The sequence below is a fragment of the Panulirus ornatus genome, chromosome 1, assembly GCF_036320965.1.
Source record: "Panulirus ornatus isolate Po-2019 chromosome 1, ASM3632096v1, whole genome shotgun sequence".
In the NCBI taxonomy this organism is placed as follows: domain Eukaryota; kingdom Metazoa; phylum Arthropoda; class Malacostraca; order Decapoda; family Palinuridae; genus Panulirus; species Panulirus ornatus.
In genome coordinates this window covers 86,603,181-86,621,242 of record NC_092224.1, presented here as the reverse complement: position 1 = coordinate 86,621,242, position 18,062 = coordinate 86,603,181, and the positions used below count along the sequence as shown (strand labels likewise).

At 39.6% G+C, this 18,062-nt stretch overlaps 2 protein-coding genes across 4 annotated transcripts in view; one reads left to right on the top strand and one right to left on the bottom strand.

Moving 5' to 3' along the window:
- Nucleotides 1-8,155, bottom strand: part of LOC139750477 (zinc transporter 6-like) — a 46,623-nt gene extending 38,468 nt beyond the window's left edge. The window contains exon 1 of the mRNA XM_071665277.1: nucleotides 8,001-8,155. Within this exon, the coding sequence (XP_071521378.1) occupies nucleotides 8,001-8,070 (70 nt within the window). The 5' untranslated portion in view covers nucleotides 8,071-8,155. The remainder of the gene's footprint in view (nucleotides 1-8,000) is intronic.
- Nucleotides 8,156-8,484: 329 nt separating this feature from the next.
- Nucleotides 8,485-18,062, top strand: part of LOC139750447 (polypeptide N-acetylgalactosaminyltransferase 2-like) — a 380,066-nt gene continuing 370,488 nt past the window's right edge. For all 3 annotated transcript variants that reach the window (XM_071665276.1, XM_071665270.1, XM_071665260.1), the window contains exon 1: nucleotides 8,485-8,679. In XM_071665276.1, coding sequence (XP_071521377.1) covers nucleotides 8,521-8,679 — 159 coding nt within the window. In that variant the 5' untranslated portion in view covers nucleotides 8,485-8,520. The remainder of the gene's footprint in view (nucleotides 8,680-18,062) is intronic.

Sequence of the window (18,062 nt, the reverse complement as noted above, 5' to 3'; positions counted from 1 at the left end):
CTTCCTGACAACCATTTTACAAGGTGATTTAAAGACTTGAAGGCTGCTATAAGATTTGCCCAGTTTGCAGCCTGCAGCCCTTCAATGTAGCTCCGTGTTCTTGATGAAGGTACTAAATCATCTTGGCTGTACCATCTTCATCAGATCATTGTGCTTCTTTACATGTGATGACAAGGCTTGTGAGGCATAATCCAGTTTTGGTGTCATAAAAACTGTGAATGATTACCTGAATGTATCCTCATCCATAAAACTGAACGCAATATCTAATATTTGCCATGAGACAGTTCACCTCTTTCACAGTTCTGGTATGCACATCCGGCAACATACAGCATAATGTTGACCCCAGAGATCTTTCACGCACAGATTCCAGAAAAATATGTCCCACTAAGTAATAACTACATTGAGGCTTTCTTCACTGTTCCATCCTTATTACCTTTCACTAACTTGGCCTGAATCTCATCATCTATCTATCTGACCAGCTATAGTTTATCCAGGTTACACTGTAAGGTGAAGCAATCATTATCATTCCTCATTTCTTTCATGACCTTGACATCTACACTGGGTTTAGTGAGAGTCCAGTTTATATTGCAAATCATTTATATAAATCAAGAATAGCAGTGGGTCCAAGATCGAGCCCTGAAGTATGTCATTTATGGCCCCAACCCACTTCATGGATGCCCATCTTACCTATATCCTTTGCTCCTTTTCACGAATGTAATCTTCTATCAAGTGAAAGAGTCTTCCTCTTGTTCCTGCCTATGGCTGTAGCTTCTTCATTAATCTCTAATAGGGTTCAGTTTCAAAGGCTTTCCAGTAGTCCAAGAACACACAGTCTACGAGACTGGTTATGCATAACCATAGTGCCTCTAGTTAGATTGTTTCTCTTTTGCAAGTACTATACTTGTTCACCTGCTTTCTGAAATTTTTTTTTCAGTGTTTTACAAAAAAAAAAAAAAAAAAAAAACCCACTTATTGGCAAGACTGGCCCATAATTCAGTAACTTCCTAATAACCTCTCTGAAATAAAGGCACAACATTTGCTCTTACCTAGATCTTTGGAACAACCATTTCTTCTAGTGATCTAATGCATTTCTAGTTGCCTTAAAAGTGCCTATGTACTATCATCTTACTCAAACTTTATCATTTCTAACTTATACTCTTCAAAATATACACCCAATTTTTTCAAAAAGTTCTTTTCAATTTTCTAAACCTATATGTCTCTCCTCTGCAGCCTGATCTGCAAGTATGAAAACATACCTAAGAGGAAAACTTTCAAATAAGACTACACCCAAAGCAAAAATAAACACAAGCAGTGGTGAACCTGAGTGTAGATTCAAATCTAAAGTACCATCTAACAAAAGGTGGAAATGTGCCAAAAACCTTTCCTTGAGTTTTTTCAACAAATGTTTTGTGATGAAACCCAAGATAAAGACCATATCATATGCATCATGTGTTCTAATGGGAAGCCTAGGTCAGGCCAACAAAAAGTTTTCTTCATCCATATAGAGGCAATCTTCCAGAGAGGGGTTTTCAAGTACTAGGAGATACAAATAAATGGTCACTAGGGCATCCTCTGGTCAAGTCCAAGAGATCTCTGTGAGAATCATCTAGGCATAAGGTATAATGTTCACTTCATGAAAAATAAAAAGGATGAAAAATTTTCATTTCTACATTCAATAATTCAATTCTAAGTCAGAAAGTTGACTTGGTTTTATCTGAATTCACAAAAGGCTGCCATTAAAGACAACGATCTTGTGACAATACATAATATTGTATGAAATTCACTAACTCTCCTCCATGAGCCTGAGGTTATGAGGACAAGAGTCACCGGTAAAGGGTATATCAGAAGATGCTGAAGAGCTCATCTGCTAGAAAAACTGCATGACTATATAAGGTCTAAGACCTCTGAAAGTTCCTGCTGGCCTGTGAGGAAGAAGAAATTGGTTTTCACAATCGTAGACCAGAGATGTTTACCATAGAGAGAGCCTTAAGAAATACCTAAACCTAGAGACAAGTTTTTGATGCCTTGTTTTGTAAAGGATATTGAAGAAATTCAAGCATAAGTTTAAGTCATTTCCAAGTCATTAAATTCTTCAACAAAGACAGCAGTTTTAAGACTAACTGGTACTGACTTGAGCAAGAGGGTGACTATAATAAAAAGGTCATATGCTATTATACTCCATGTCTATACTTGTACTGTAGAGGGCTAAAGATAATCCAACAATGTAAGTTCAAGAATCTTGGACTTGACGTGGAAGTTCTGCAAAGTACATGGCATAACTGAAGGAGTCTCTGGCACCAACGTGTTGTCCCACTTCGGGGCTGCTAATGCTACTAAACCCCCAAACCTAATTAGCATAAAAACAAAAATTGGAAGAGATAGGTATGGTTCCAAAAGTTCTAAATCATGGACAATGTCTGTTTCAACTGTCCCTACATCTAAATGGAGAAACATAAATTGAATGCAGTGCATTGATTCAAAAGGCAGAGATCCATCTGCAGTGCCACTCCTAAGAAGAAACTGCCTGAAATCCTTCCTCCCTATCAATACATCTGTTGACACTATCTGATTTGATGAGGCATCTACCCACACTATGTAATCCTTGAAAATATGCCTATAAAAATAGGCCTCTGGACATAGAAAATACTTCCACTGAGAGGAATGTATGTGTGGTAGCCTTGTTCATCAAGCATCAAATAGCCATAGTACCATACAACAAAAATCAAATGCTACACCCCAACCACAAGATGACTGGGTGGGTAAAACAACCTAGGGACCAACAGCTCTTTAATGTTGAAAAAACAAGACTTCTTTACCCCAGCCAAAGGCACCTCAACTGAATGATCTGAAAGATATACAGCCCAACACTTAATTCAAAGTGAACCATCCAAACCATCATTGAGGGTCTATGCGGCAGGGATTTTGTGATTCTTGATATATGTCCACCAAACTACAGATCAGAAAAATTCTTTGGGAAATCTCTCCTAAAGCCTGAAAGAACCAGTTTACTCAGATAGTAACCCTTTTTGGCCTGCAGCCTCACCACAAGCCTGCTTAAAGGAATTTTCCCCAAAATTGCTCTGGCTGTTGTTGATATAGCAACACCTGGGGGTCTCCAGGCAATAGTAGCACCTATGTAAACCCAAGCTTTGTCCCTAAAGAGACAAATATGGCCAGTATGAGTGTTCTGATTTATGTCTAGTCATGTATAAGGTGTCCACGGCTTCAAGGTCTTGTCTGGCACATTCCTCTTTGAATCTGAAGATAAGTGGAGCTATGCATAATCTGAAAAGGCATCACTTTGAACTGTTTTGTCTATGCACCAATGGAATGGCAAAAATATCCACAAATAGGAGTAATTAGTACATGCCAGCAGGCCTTTTTTAAGTCCAGGCTGGCTGTGCAATGTTTAACTAGGGTATATTGGATGCTCTGTATGGTGGTCATCTTGAACCCTGAAATATCACCCTGAACTGCCAGGTCTGTTAATCAAATCAAAAGCCCTAAACTTCCTCACACTGGAAACTGTTGCTTTACAGCCAGGCATATGATGTACTCCAGGAATATGTTCAGGCATACAAATTGAGATTTGTGGTATCTCTGTAATTTAATTGCAAATATATATGGTTAATATGAATTTCAATCAGTAATATGTATCACCTTGTTAAGACTGACACAGCTTCAAATATTATTACTTAACAAGAGGAAGCTAATCTTGCAAGGGTTTCTTTGATATCTCCACAGGTACTGACCACTATATGGAAAACTTTTAGGCTGTAGAGTCTGGAAACAATACTTTGTACACCACTTCAAGCAATAATGACAAGATATTTTTGCTGATCAAGAACTATCAACAAACAAAAAAGAAAAAAAAAACAAAACATTATGCAACGTATATGACCCAACCAAAGTATATGGGTTAAAGAAGCATGAAAATGTAAGTGGGTGAGTCCAGAATATGGCAATTAAAGAGGCTAAGCAGCGTGAAAGTATGGGGGCCATCAATATAACAAACATAGAATAGAGAAGACCAGAGGGCTACCAGGTAAAAACCTTCAAGTTTCTAAATCAGTTTGATACTGACTGAACACTGTGAAATACAGTAGCAGAGCAACCAAAGTTCCTGCAAAAAAAAGCTAAAAAAGCAACACAAGAACCTTAAGTAAAATCTCACTTTAACTGCACTTGAAAACCTAACCTAACCAACCAACACAATCTATCAAGTGTCATTAAACAAAGGAACAATGTTCTGGCAAGGTTAGTTCCAGGCTAAAGCAGCACAGTGGTTTCCTGTACATGCAAAGTGGCAGCCTTACTGTTGGTTTCAAATATTCAAAAGATTAGAACCACATACTGGAATTTCTGCTTTGTTTTTCGGGCTTAAAATTCTATTCTTATTCCTGTACAGGTTGTACCTCTCTAAACCAGTGTTCTGTGCTCTAGAAACTCCCATGGTCTGGCAAGTTTTGAATCTGCTGCCATTAGTTTGTGGATCTGCCACAAGGGCAGCATTGTTAGCAGCGCTAAGGAACCAAAATCTGTTTACACTGCATCTGAGATGATTAACAGTCCTATTCGTTTTTCACAGCCCCAGAACAAGTATAATGCTGACGAATCTGCCCTGTATTGGTGCCATAGGCTACAAAAAACCCTTGCCCAAAATATTAAGGAGTCTCCATTTGGAGGTAAGGATTCCAAAGATAGGGTAACAATTCTTGGCAGCAGCAGTGCTGCAGGAACACATAAAACCATGCTGACAGTAACTGGTAAGAGTGTTCACCTGGGGGCTTTGAAAGGGGTCAATTTCTGTTTTGCAGCATTTTCTGTTGTTTGGTAACGGCCAGGTCCCCAGGTTACTGGATTTTGTGTGTTTCCTTTGGGGCAGGGTGGCATCAGGAAAGGATGAAGGCAAGCAAGTTTGAATATGTACATGTGTATATATGTGTATATGTGAGTAACGTAAGGGTGAGAGAGATGTGTCGAAATAAAAAGAGCATGGTTGAGAGAGCAGAAGAGGGTGTTTTGAAGTGGTCTGGGCACATGGAGAGAATGAGTGAGGAAAGATTGACCAAGAGGATATATGTGTCGGAGGTGGAGGGAACGAGGAGAAGTGGGAGACCAAATTGGAGGTGGAAAGATGGAGTGAAAAAGATTTTGTGTGATCGGGGCCTGAACATGCAGGAGGGTGAAAGGAGGGCAAGGAATAGAGTAAATTGGAGCGATGTGGTATACCGTGGTTGACGTGCTGTCAGTGGATTGAATCAGGGCATGTGAAGCGTCTGGGGTAAACCATGGAAAGCTGTGTAGGTGTGTATATTTGCGTGTGTGGACGTATGTATATACATGTGTATGGGGGGGGGGTTGGGCCATTTCTTTCGTCTGTTTCCTTGCGCTACCTCGCAAACGCGGGAGACAGCGACAAAGTATAATAAAAAAAAAAAAAAAATGTATGTATATATAAGCATCTGTACATGTGTGTCCATAAAAGTATATGTGAGTGGATTTCTTCAACTGTTTCCTGGTGCTACTTCACTAATGTAGGAAACGGTGATCAAGTATCAAAAAACAAAAACATTTCTAGTAACATTTTGGCTACTGCTTGAACCTCTCATAGGTATTATTAATTTTCATACTAGTGGAGAGGTTTCTATAGGTTCTATTAATATTTCCTACGCATATTACATATTCTTACATTAGTTAAGCCAAAATTCTCTCTCATATACATAACCCTTACTGGCTTCTTACATATCATTCTTTAAAATATAATAAATACTTCAAATCAAGCTCCACGAGTGATGATGTATTATCTAAATACCATGCTATCATTAAAGAACACAATCACTTAACATTCAAAGCCAATACCAATGCAGGGCCATTCTAAATAATTAACCAAAATCACCAATAGTTCTTACATTCAAAGCTTAAATATGTCTTCCTAAATAGGGAAATCTCCGAAAACCAAGATGATTGCATCACAGTCAGTGAAATACTCCTATAATGCTCCATGAGACTCACTCAACTAATGAAATTATTGTATACATTAGGATCTGACTGCTTTTATGTCACTAACTAACAACACATAATCAGTACAAGACCAAAATAGAAAAGCTATTATAAAGGTGACTAAATGAGAATGAGAGAGAACTTAAAGCTGGGAAAACTAATTAGAATGAAAATAGTAATGAAATCATATGCAAAGGTTTAGCAGACTATACATGCCAAAAATTAGGGATATAAATAATAAAGGAAAACCTCCATGGCTTAACAGTATATAAATACTAAGGAAAAACTTCATAGTTCAACAGCATATAGACAATATAGGAATACCTCGATGGTTTTAACAGGTGTTTTCAAGCAATAAAGAAGAAAAGATGAGCTGGGAACAGATTTCTACATTGTCAAAAACCACAGAGATATCAGCGATGTGCAAAGAGACTAAACTAGAAACAAGGATAAAATGTGATTATGAGAAGAGATTGGTTAAAGATATGAAAAACAAGCCAAGAGGATCTTTCAAATACACAAAGAAAGAAACAACAAAAAACAAAATTTCCAATATGTAATCTGAAGAAAGAAAATGGAACTCTAAACAAAAGAGACCAGGAGACTGCTGAGGAGCTGAATATTTACTTTCCTTCTGTATTCTGTGAAAAGGATGATAGAGATTTATCGATATTACACCAAGCAATGGCATAACTATTTGATGAGGAAGCAAAAGATTCTTTCGAATTCACCTTGAAAGACCAGAACTGACAGATCAGATGCAAGATAATCTGTTATGATTAATGACTTAGTCATAAACTTGGAGAGTAGAATCTAATTCAAATAAATGTGAGGGAATGCACTCTGGTCAAAGTAATGTACATATAGATTACAAGCTGTTGGGTAAAAACTTAATGGCTGTTAATCAAGACAAAGACCTAGGAGTACTCATGACAAGGGACATGATATTTACAAACTTTATTTCAAGAATTAGTGAGAAAAGCCAAATAAAATGAGAGGAATGTTACAATACTCGTTCAACATGTGTGTGGAGTAATTCTTAAGATTATCTAAAATTTAAGTCAGACCACACTTGGAGTATGTTGTTAAGGCATGGTCTCCTTATTCAAGGAAAGATATAGATACTTTAGACTTTAGAGAAAGTCTAAAAAAGAGCTACTAAAATAATTCCACAATCAAGAAACCTGTCATATGAAGAAAGATTGAGCTAACTCATATTAACCACACTGGAGAAGAGGAAAGAGGAAAGACTTCATGAAAACTACAAAAATTATGAATGAAAAAGAAAACACTGATAGCTCAAAGTCCTTTCAAGAGAAGAGGAACAAGCTACGAGGTAATGATCACAAGCTTTAAAAGAAACAAAGTAGCAATACCGTTAGAAAATACTTCTAACAGAATTATCAACACAAGTGAACCAACAAGAGAAAAGCTGCAATAAACTAAATACTGACCGTGGATTTATCTTATAATGAGACAGGTTTAAAGGCAAGCATGAGAAGCACCAATGTGCATACTAGTTTTACTTATCTATAATGATTTTGATTTGCAATCTCAAACTCGATGATGCGCCACCGTTGTCGAGCGGAAAGCACTACACAACTTAGAACTCATAAGGAATTCATAAATTTCATTATTCAACTGAGTCCCCAGCAGTATTACGGTTACATTTCATTGGTCCCGTTGCATCCCTTCTGGCTATCAGTAAGTTTCTTATGATTTCGCTACTTACAGATACCAAAGTCAGCCGAGCTCTGTAATTCGTAATAACGCCACACTTGAGCTCCCAAACTAAACACCCTTTTCAATCAAAGTACAGCTTCAGTTACAAGCACATCTCTCCAGCTTTACGATGATACATTAAATAAAACGCTTAATTCCTCCTTCATTGTACCATCGGCGGTTTTAATAGAGGTGTGGCGACTCGCACTCCAACCAGAAGGTCGGGCTTATCTTGCACACCTAATCTTACCTCACCACGCCTAAGATGTCCATACCTATTGAATAATCTGATCCTGTGTTGTGTAAACATGTATTCTCGTCCTGTATAACGACAGCTGTGCTCATCTCAAGCTAGTACTCAGGATATTCTTGAGGATGACATTGGTAACTTCCAACTCGACAGAATCAAAACATTGCAAGTTATTATCACAACAAATCTACAATTTATACTGACTTTAAAGGTATGAACGTGCAACATCACTCCAGATTCTTGCATTTGAAGATTCTTCGACGATTTTGAATAATACAGTTATAATATCATATCTAATTATATCACAGCTAAACTGCGACTTAAAACATTATTTTCACAGGCTTCCCGAACCTCTTCAAATCCTGTAGATCAGGAGATGGTTGCTCTCGTGAATAAAAATTTTCTGAAGAATTCTCGTAGGTTACCCTGCAGATGAAGTACTTACTTACATAATACATGTACCCAGAGATATGCGCTTAATTGTGTTCAGTTGTCGGTGGCGGGAAGAGTAGGAGGAGAAGGAGGCGGTGGCACTGGTGCTGGCGATGCCGTCAGTCGCCAGGCCGGGTCAGTGTCGCTCGTGGCTCCGTGGTGGTAGGTGGACACTCAATACCATGCGTAGGAACTGCAAACTGTTCATATTCATTTCCTGTGTGTGGACGCTTGGTGTTGTCGTTTACCTTAACACGAGTAAGGATGTAAAGGTCAGTACCACGTGTTGAAATGTTTGTTACTATTAGGATAAGGTGAAAAACTGAGGAAAACATCATTCTTGAGACGCTGCCTCCGTTGCCAGCCAACTACCTAGTGGAGATGTGATGATGCCAGGACGAGTGCCTATCCCGACCTTAGTGGCACTGCTCGCTTATATATCTTTATGATAACATTAGATCAGCTTCTATTCATGGGGGTATATTTATATTGGAGTTTTTACGTATATTATGTTCGTGAGTTACTGAAAATCATGCTGTCATTCGTAGGGAACCACTTTTAAAGGCGTGGAGTATTGATTTTGCGCACGTTGAAATGGTAGGCTGGTGGGTGGGTGTTGTGCCGGTGGATGGTAGGATAGGCTGTACCATCCTGACCTGTCATGTGGGTTTGACCTTTAAACTTCGTTGATTTGTTCGAAAATAAATATGGCATGCCTTGTTAGTGGTGCACCCTGCCTGCATGACAACTTCATAATATTAAGAATTACAAAACTTATTTACGTAGTTCTTTTTTCCAGCAGCTTTCTTTGAAAGTGTACACGAAAGCCATGTGAATGTGAAACAAGTGTTCACTTTTTTTTATGAAAATTGCGCGCGCGAGTCATTAACAGTGTTGAACTCCAATTAGAATTTACGTTAAATTTTGCTAACACGCTAAGGCCTTTATATGTACGATTACAAAATGCACATACACACACACACACACACACACACACACACACACACACACACACATTATAGGTAATTGGCCTAAGTTTGTGTGTGTGTGTGTACTCAGGAGGAAAGACATGGAACGCGGGGCAACACAAGAGTAAAAGTATCGTAACACAGTTTAATCACATACACAAGGTTTTCAGAAAATGTCAACAAGGACGCAGCTCAGATTGTGCATTTCTAATCTGGTCATCATTTCTGAAGAAAAAAACTTGTGGTATATTGAAGTTCCAGAAGACTGTAAGGGAATGAACTAAAGCGAAAGGTCGGTAGCTGTGAATTTACCAAGACTAAAGAAGTGCATCGGCAGACTTAATGATAATTCTAAATTTCTGAATTGATTTGACAGTGTTGATATTGACTTCTTTTGAGACGGAATAAGTAAATTGCTGCGGCACATAAGAAACCTCATAAAGAGAAAAGTCAGAAGACACGAAGAATAAATTTTTTTTTCGGTAAGAGTGGTGGACGAACAGGGTAACTATAGAAAATGATAGAGAGGATCATAGAAAGGTTAAAATGAATATATGACAAAAGAGAAAGCAAAAGATAGACTGGCGGGTAATTAGAGTCTCCTTGTGTGAGTGTCTTGGCCTGTACCTCCGAGTTGTAAAGAAAACAATGCACCGGCCAGGGAAGTACTACTCTTGACTTAGGAGTGTTGAAGTGATGGCCGGAACCATCTTACATCCTCCGTGTCAGTAGGTTGTAGACAGCAGCCGCCCAGGGAAGTACTACCCTCCTGACTTGGGAGTGTCGTAAGGATGGCCGGGGCCATCTTACACCCTCCATGCCAGGATCGCTGCTATTACTGCGCCATTAAGACTAAATCATTGCTAGAATTAGCCTGCCTGCCGAACACACAACACGCCGTTCATATATCCCATTTGCCGTCAATACACAATACGCTTATGTTTCTATTTCACCTTTAACTCACTTTTTCTGGATTTTTCTTTGCTCCAATCCCCCCCCCCCCCCTTCTCCATTCAAAGCCTAGCATCTCTGAGGACTTCTGTCCGTGACGAGCTTTTGACACAAACACACACACACACACACACACACAATTCCATTGAATTTCACAGTGGAAGAGATACGTGTTAGATAACTTTACCAGTGAGCTAGTGAGAGTTTCTCAAGAGGACTGTGTAGGAGGAGCTGCGGTCGCGTAGCATAAACACCATGACACTGACATACCTCCCGACCGGTGGAAACCTTCTCGAGTGTGTAGAGGGTCACAGGTGTGATTACGTGGCCAGGACCATGACACTAGACATATCCCAGCACCAGCGCGGTCCTCACCATGTCACTCCTATCACCAAGACCTCCTGTTCCTCCCTCCTCCTCAACCTCCCCAACTGACTTACGTCCGGTACCATGATCACTTTTACCGACCAATGCTCTTACAGATACGAGGTTAGTTCTTTACCTACTTTGTTTAATGTCATAAGCAGTCCATGAACAAGCGAACGGGTAAGAAAGCAGATAGCAGAGTTTTCCCTCAGTTATGTATATTTGAACCATTGTATTAATGCAAGACAACCAGCGTGATAGTATTCATCACTTAATGTTCATCATTGAATACATAATGTATGTCATCCACATTACTCTGCAGTTATACCAGTGTTTAGCATGTCATCATTTGATTTTAAACTAATTACCAATAAATGCATAATGTATGGACCATATAATTTGTTCTGTAAGACTTCTGCTATGCAGATATACAGTGACCACAAAAAGACCTCGTCCACCTCTATATGAATTTTCAGAGGCGATATCATGCTTACGTTTTGGTATTTTGTCATCTCCCCTGTGTCCTTGATTACCATCTTTGGTTTTTGCTCCCGAGAGTTGGCTGCTTTTGTGACCCCATCACTGGCTACACCATACAACACTTGGCAAGCTGCTGCGTCACAGGCTTACTGTATGGCTGTTGGCTACTCAAGGGTGGGCCGTTTTGATAACTTTCTTTCGCTACACCTTGAAGCATTGGAACTCTCTACCCTTTCATGTCTTTCCCAATAGTTACCTGACAATTTTTAAAAGACAGGCTTTTCTTTTCCTCCAAAATGCATAGATACTTTTCTTTTTCTCGGTTCCTTTCATTATCCCATTCATATTTCAGTTAAGGCCTGGCCTTGATGTGAACGTTTGTCCTTGACGAGCCTCCCACGTAAAAAAACAACAAAAGTCTGCGGACGTCTGGACATGTAATTAGGTAAAGTTTCTGAGGTATTCTAGGTCCATATTTTGGGTTCTATATAGGGTCTTGATCTTCTGAATGAGGCAAGACACTTGATGAGGTGTTGCAGGAAACAGCCGCCTGATCATGCATTCAGAGGGCCCAGTGCGCCTGAAAATCTCGCGTATACCCACATTTTCTCGCGTCTAGGTGAGAATTCTGGCTTTCCCCTCCTTCGATTGGTACGAGCCAACTATCTTGAGGCACAGGCGGACAGGTGGAAGAGATACAGCACCCAGAAGTGAAATTTTCAGAATGAAATGGCTACTTGGAAGAGTAAAAAAGGGAAAGATAGAACATTCTTATCTTAAGATAGCCTGAGGCATGCCGAGGCGGGCGGCTGCTTGCTGGTGCTCACACTTAAAAACACAGTTCTCAGCGACACGATTTCACCCTTGATAACGTTTTTTTTTTTTTTTTTTGCGGACACGTACCTCACGCATGTGCTTATTCAGTGCGTAGAAGTATCCAGGCCCTCCTTGATCTTACGTTCTTTTTATGATTAATCAACTGCTTACTGTAATGAACCCCGGTTATGTAATTTCTCACGTGTATATATTTAGCCGAATGGTTGCATGAATTCGATAAACCGTTTTTTATCGTATTTGATTTTTGTATATTTACACACACACACACACACACACACACACACACACACACACACACACACCACATTTTTGTGAAAGTGACGTAGGGGTCGACTTTGAGCCTAATGAGTGACCAGAGTTACACAGGAAGAGAATTGTGTATGAGGCGAACTTTCTTCAAGCTGATATGAAAATCTTATTCTAGTATATAAGTAAAGATATGTTCGGCAAGCTCTTCACTGCATAGACCAGAACTGGTTATACCTGTCAAGTTTGGTCATCGCACCCAAAGAAGCAACGAAGATTGGAACTGAGAAGGTACAGAGAAGAGCAACTAAGATGGTACCTTCAGTCAAGAGGATTGCACTTCAGTGAGAGGCTGAGGGCTTCAGCGCTGCCCACCATGGAGAGAGAGAGAGAGAGAGAGAGAGAGAGAGAGAGAGAGAGAGAGAGAGAGAGAGAGAGAGACAGGGACGAATGATGCTCAAAGGTTCACAAAGGTTTAAAGGCTACTTGATGGTTTAGAAAACTCAGGAGATGGGGTCTTAAGACTGCAGGACTCTCTTTCATACTTTACAAATAAGTAATCACATACGACACTTAAACAGAGGGGTCATACTTCAGTAGGGTCATCGGGCACAGGTTGTGCTCCTTCATGTGTTATCCTGAATGTTTTTCAGTAGCTAATTGGTGTTAGTGAACAATGGTTGATGTTTGGGGAAGCTTTGTTTTGGAGATCAGTCGGCGAATGCTGGGGTGAGCCAGGAGTGGGGTGGGGATAGGGGTGGATCAGGATAGGGATAGTCCTCCCCCCCCCTCCTCCGGCAGTACTCGCTTTGCAAATGAATGTCGTTATTGGAAATTACGCGCCAGAGTACCTCGTGCTTTCACCCGCTCGATTACACAACATAAATTAGCGACATGTAGATATCCGGTAACTTGTCTGCGAAGATAATTATACTCGTATGTTAAAGTTGGTGTTTATAACAGCACTAACCCCCCCCCCTCTTTACCCTTCCCCAACCAGGTAGTTTACTGGGGTTGACTGGAACTGGTCATCAACAGTCCCGCCGAGCCACTGGAGTGCACTGCGGTGGTCGTGCAGACATATTGTACGAAGTGGTTATCGTTCCGTAAAGTGCGATCGGATCATTTGCCCGTAGACAACTAAGTTCATGGTCTCCTGTGTTAGATTGCTGAGGAATATATATATATATATATATATATATATATATATATATATATATATATATATATATATATATATCGATCTGGCTGTTCGTCCTATATACGGCTGGTACCGTGTAAACCGCACGGAATGTTATCATACATCGCAACCAATACATGAAGCAATCGATGCCCCTTGGAACAGTTATTCAAACCACTACCCTTTTGTTTAAGTGCTTTCTGTGATGAATCAGAATTTACATTGGTTATTTGGAAATTTTTACTTTGGTATGACGGTATTAACCATGGATATGATAGGGCAAATTCCAGACTATATCGAAGGGTCGTACCGTCCTGCTCAGGAAATATTGTGGGTATTTCTTACGGGTATTGAAAATCTGACTTTCGTTAACTATTTCTATGAAGATGACCTTTAGTAAAGAATGCAAATTTTTTTGTGTGGCATGTTGACTTGCCTCCGTCACATCAAACAATTTATTCCCGAAAAACATAAACTGTACAGGGAAAATGAGAGAACAATAAGCTGAATACCGGGTTATATAAACCGTGCTCTTTAGAAAAAAAGTATAGATTTAAAGTTCAAGAAAGACGCTTTTATGATAATCATAATAGTGATAATAAAAATGTTCTATTTCTTTGTCGGCACGAAATCTTTTAAAAAACTCGTGATTTTTGTTTTTGTCGGTTGCATAGCTAAACATCATGTAATTTACTTTTGTTTTCCCATGTGTGTGCTTCTGCGTTACCTGTCTTAACCTCTAAGAGCACTTTGGCTCGCTTTAGAACACGTCAAGTCGACTCTTGGCCTGATCCATAAAGGCTAGGTCAAACCTCAGGCCATGATACCCACTGGTTATTCCGTCGTGCTCGAGGGTCGTGCCATTGTGCTCAAGGCTTAACTCTCGGTTTATTTCCTGCAAGCGAGCTGTATATTGGCTGTCCAGAGATTTTCACTGAATTTTCTCAGTAATGTCAAATGCTCACTGTACCATGAAGAACTTTTAGAAAAATTGTCAGTTAGCCTTTCCTTGATGTGAGATCCGTAGACCAAGTCCTTATGAGACACAATATGTCTCAATTATTTTCACTTACGGTTTAGACGGTGTGGCTACCTATCAAAACACGTCTCATCTGAAAGAAATAATGTTCTAGCATGAATTGTTTTAGGTAATGATTAACGTGATTTCACTGATTCTCTGAACTCCCATATCATTCGTATGAGATGCATTTTCTTTACTGAAACTTGTATAGGTTTGAACATCTACTACAGTCGCACAGCGTTACATAAGACAGCGATCTATATATATGAAAAGAATTGATCATTTTTTAGAGCATAGATTGTACTGTGAAGATGAGTTCTGAAATTCATCACCGTGCCTTAGTCAAGCAGTAGGTAATGCACGAGGCTACGGCAGGTGTCAGTGAAAGCCTAGCACAATATGAATGGCATATAGAAATAAAGTTTTAGTGTGTGGTTGAGCTCACTGTACTGGTAGTAGGCATATGTGTGGGTCTTTCAGAAAAGAAATATCCTGTCGTTTGTGCTTACGGCAAGCCAAATGGAATTACACTGACATGGAGAGTCTCCAGAGTGCAAATTAGTTAGGTAAGAGCAGCTGCAGCCGAGGTAGCGAAGGATTTGTCCCTGGAAGCTGCATTTTCCCGTGTTCCGGTTGAAAGTAAGTAGGATATCCATACGATAACTCTCAAAGGATTGCATGATTATTAAATCAAGAGGTTTCTTGTCTATAATACTTTTTTTTTCTATATTTGCTACAGAAGTCAGAGTAACTTGTTAAACCCAATCTGTCACAACCCGGTAAATCAAAATCAAGTTAACGCAAGATAACCTGAGATTGGTTTTATGACTTCATTAGCCGATGTGAAAGGTTTTATTATGTAACTGCATATATATATATATATATACTTCCATGGTTTACCCCAGACGCTTCACATGCCTTGCTTCAATCCACTGACAGCACGTCAACCCCTGTATACCACACGACTCCAATTCACTCTATCTCTTGCCCTCCTTTCACCCTCCTGCATGTTCAGGCCCCGATCACACAAAATCTTTTTCACTCCATCTTTCCACCTCCAATTTGGTCTCCCTCTTCTCCTCGTTCCCTCCACCTCCGACACATATATCCTCTTGGTCAATCTCTCCTCACTCATTCTCTCCATGTGCCCAAACCATTTCAAAACACCCTCTTCTGCTCTCTCAACCACGCTCTTTTTATTTCCACACATCTCTCTTACCCTTACGTTACTCACTCGATCAAACCACCTCACACCACACATTGTCCTCAAACATCTCATTTCCAGCACATCCATCCTCCTGCGCACATCTCGCAACCATACAACATTGTTGGAACCACTATTCCCTCAAACATACCCATTTTTGCTTTCCGAGATAATGTTCTCGACTTCCACATTTCAATGTGGTAGAGTATATATATATATATATATATATATATATATATATATATATATATATATATATATGTGTGTGTGTGTGTGTGTGTGTGTTTATCGTACTAGTTCACCGTTCTCCGCTTTAAGCAAGGTATCGCCAACGAGTAAAGACACCTTCCTAGTGAGGAGGAATCAGATATCATTCATTCCCGTGACAGTAACATGACAATTTCTCTGAGTTTAGGTAAGCACTGGTTATTCCCAGACGTGTTTCGCTTGAGGCATTACATACATTGAGGTGGTCATGGGAGATTGACGGTGTTGTTGTGGGGGTTTTAAGTTGACAATAAAGTCAGAGCAGACCGCATTAACGCAAGCCTCGCTTTCTAGGTATTCCGATAGATAAGCCACTCTCACAGTCAATTGAAACACTTGCCAAGGCTTCCAGACTTATCAGAGAGAATTTCACTAGAGAATTAGTTGTTACAGTATGAGATTGTCATGTATAATGCATTATACATGACAGCTAGAGAAAGTGTGAACGAATGTTGCCTGTGTTGTCCTTTCCTAGCGCTACCTCGCGCGCGTGTGGGGGGAGAAGAGGTGTCATTTCAGGTGTGGTTGGGTGGCGACGAGAATGAATAAAGGCAGCAAGTATGAATTATGTACATGTGTATATATGCATATGTCTGTGTATGTATATATATGTATACGTTGAAATGTATAGGTATGTATATGTGCGTGTGTGGACGCGTATGTGGGTGGGTTGGGCCATTCTTTCGTCTGTTTCCTTGCGTTACCTCGCTAACGCGGGAGACAGCGACAAAGTATAATATATGAATAGTATGAGAATGTATGTCTTCATTAGTCAGGCCATTATGATATATGATTTCATGATAAAAACAACAAAAGAAATCATGATAAATGAGAATACGTTATTGATAGTGATGAAAACGACGAAAAGACAAAGTCAGAAGAGGAAACTGATGAGCTAACAGGGTTGGTCATGGAATCACTGTAGGGTCATGGAATCACTGTAAACATAAAGATATGGAAAAGTAGTGAGGTGAAGGAGAGGTAATCCAGCCACAGTATGGACATACCATAGATCAGCAAGATGTAACATATAAGTGATAAGTGGTGTGCCTTAGGGATCAGTCTTTTTTTTTTATTTCATATATATTAATGACGTTGATAATGGGATACGCTGGTAAGATACCAAGATTTATATACGAATCTAAGGTGGAAAATAGATATAAAGTAAAATTGAACACCTTTAGCTTTAAACTGACATAGACAAAATGATGGACTGGGTTCACGTGTGGAAAATGGATTTTGATATCGAGAAGTGCAGTTCTACAGGTAGGTAGTAAGAACGGAAAGTTAAGCCACATTATGAATTCTGTTGAGCTACAAAAGATAAATGAGGGAAAAAAGTGTGATAATCTCTGGTGACCTAAAGCCAAGTAAGCAGTGCACAGAAGCAGTGGCGAACAAGAGCGTTGTATCATAGGTAGGCTATTCGAATATGTTTAAGAAACTAATCCTCACGCTTTACAGTTCACTGGTACATTCTCACCTCGAATACAGTGTTCAGTTTTGATCACCCTACTTGAAACTCGTGGGCAAACGTTTCACCTCGAATGAGGCGATCTTTTTTTCCAAAAGGATTGTTAGTATACGAATGGAAATACTGATTATAGCTACTGAAAGCAGCATCATAAATACGTGTAAGAATGGAACTGATAAATACTTCGCTTTAATTTTAGGACTAACATTATTTACGTCTTCTTATTTACATGTAAAGTTTACAAGAATTTTCCTTTAAATCATCTGTAAACTTTTCTCTTCTTACCGCACTTATCTCTGGGTTTCTGATATCTTCCGTTATCACGAAAAAAAAACTCGAAAAGGACCCAGTGGTCTGTTGGTGTTTGAATTCTTGTGTGATTCCTTTTATTAAATGAGGCTTCAGAAGGACGGTATAATTTTTACCATCCCGGGAGATACTACAACTTACTTCGCAAAGGAAGATGCCAACGTCAAGGGAAATATGTCGTTTTAGCGTACCTTGTCAAGCGTAGGAACACCGTTGCGATAGAATCCTTTTCACCACACACATTTGATCAGTCGCATAAAGATGTGAACATACGAGGGAGGACATGTAATCCCACTTTCTGGAGAAAGTTGAGGAAATGGAAACACACTGAAATCTTCACAGTAAATTGAAC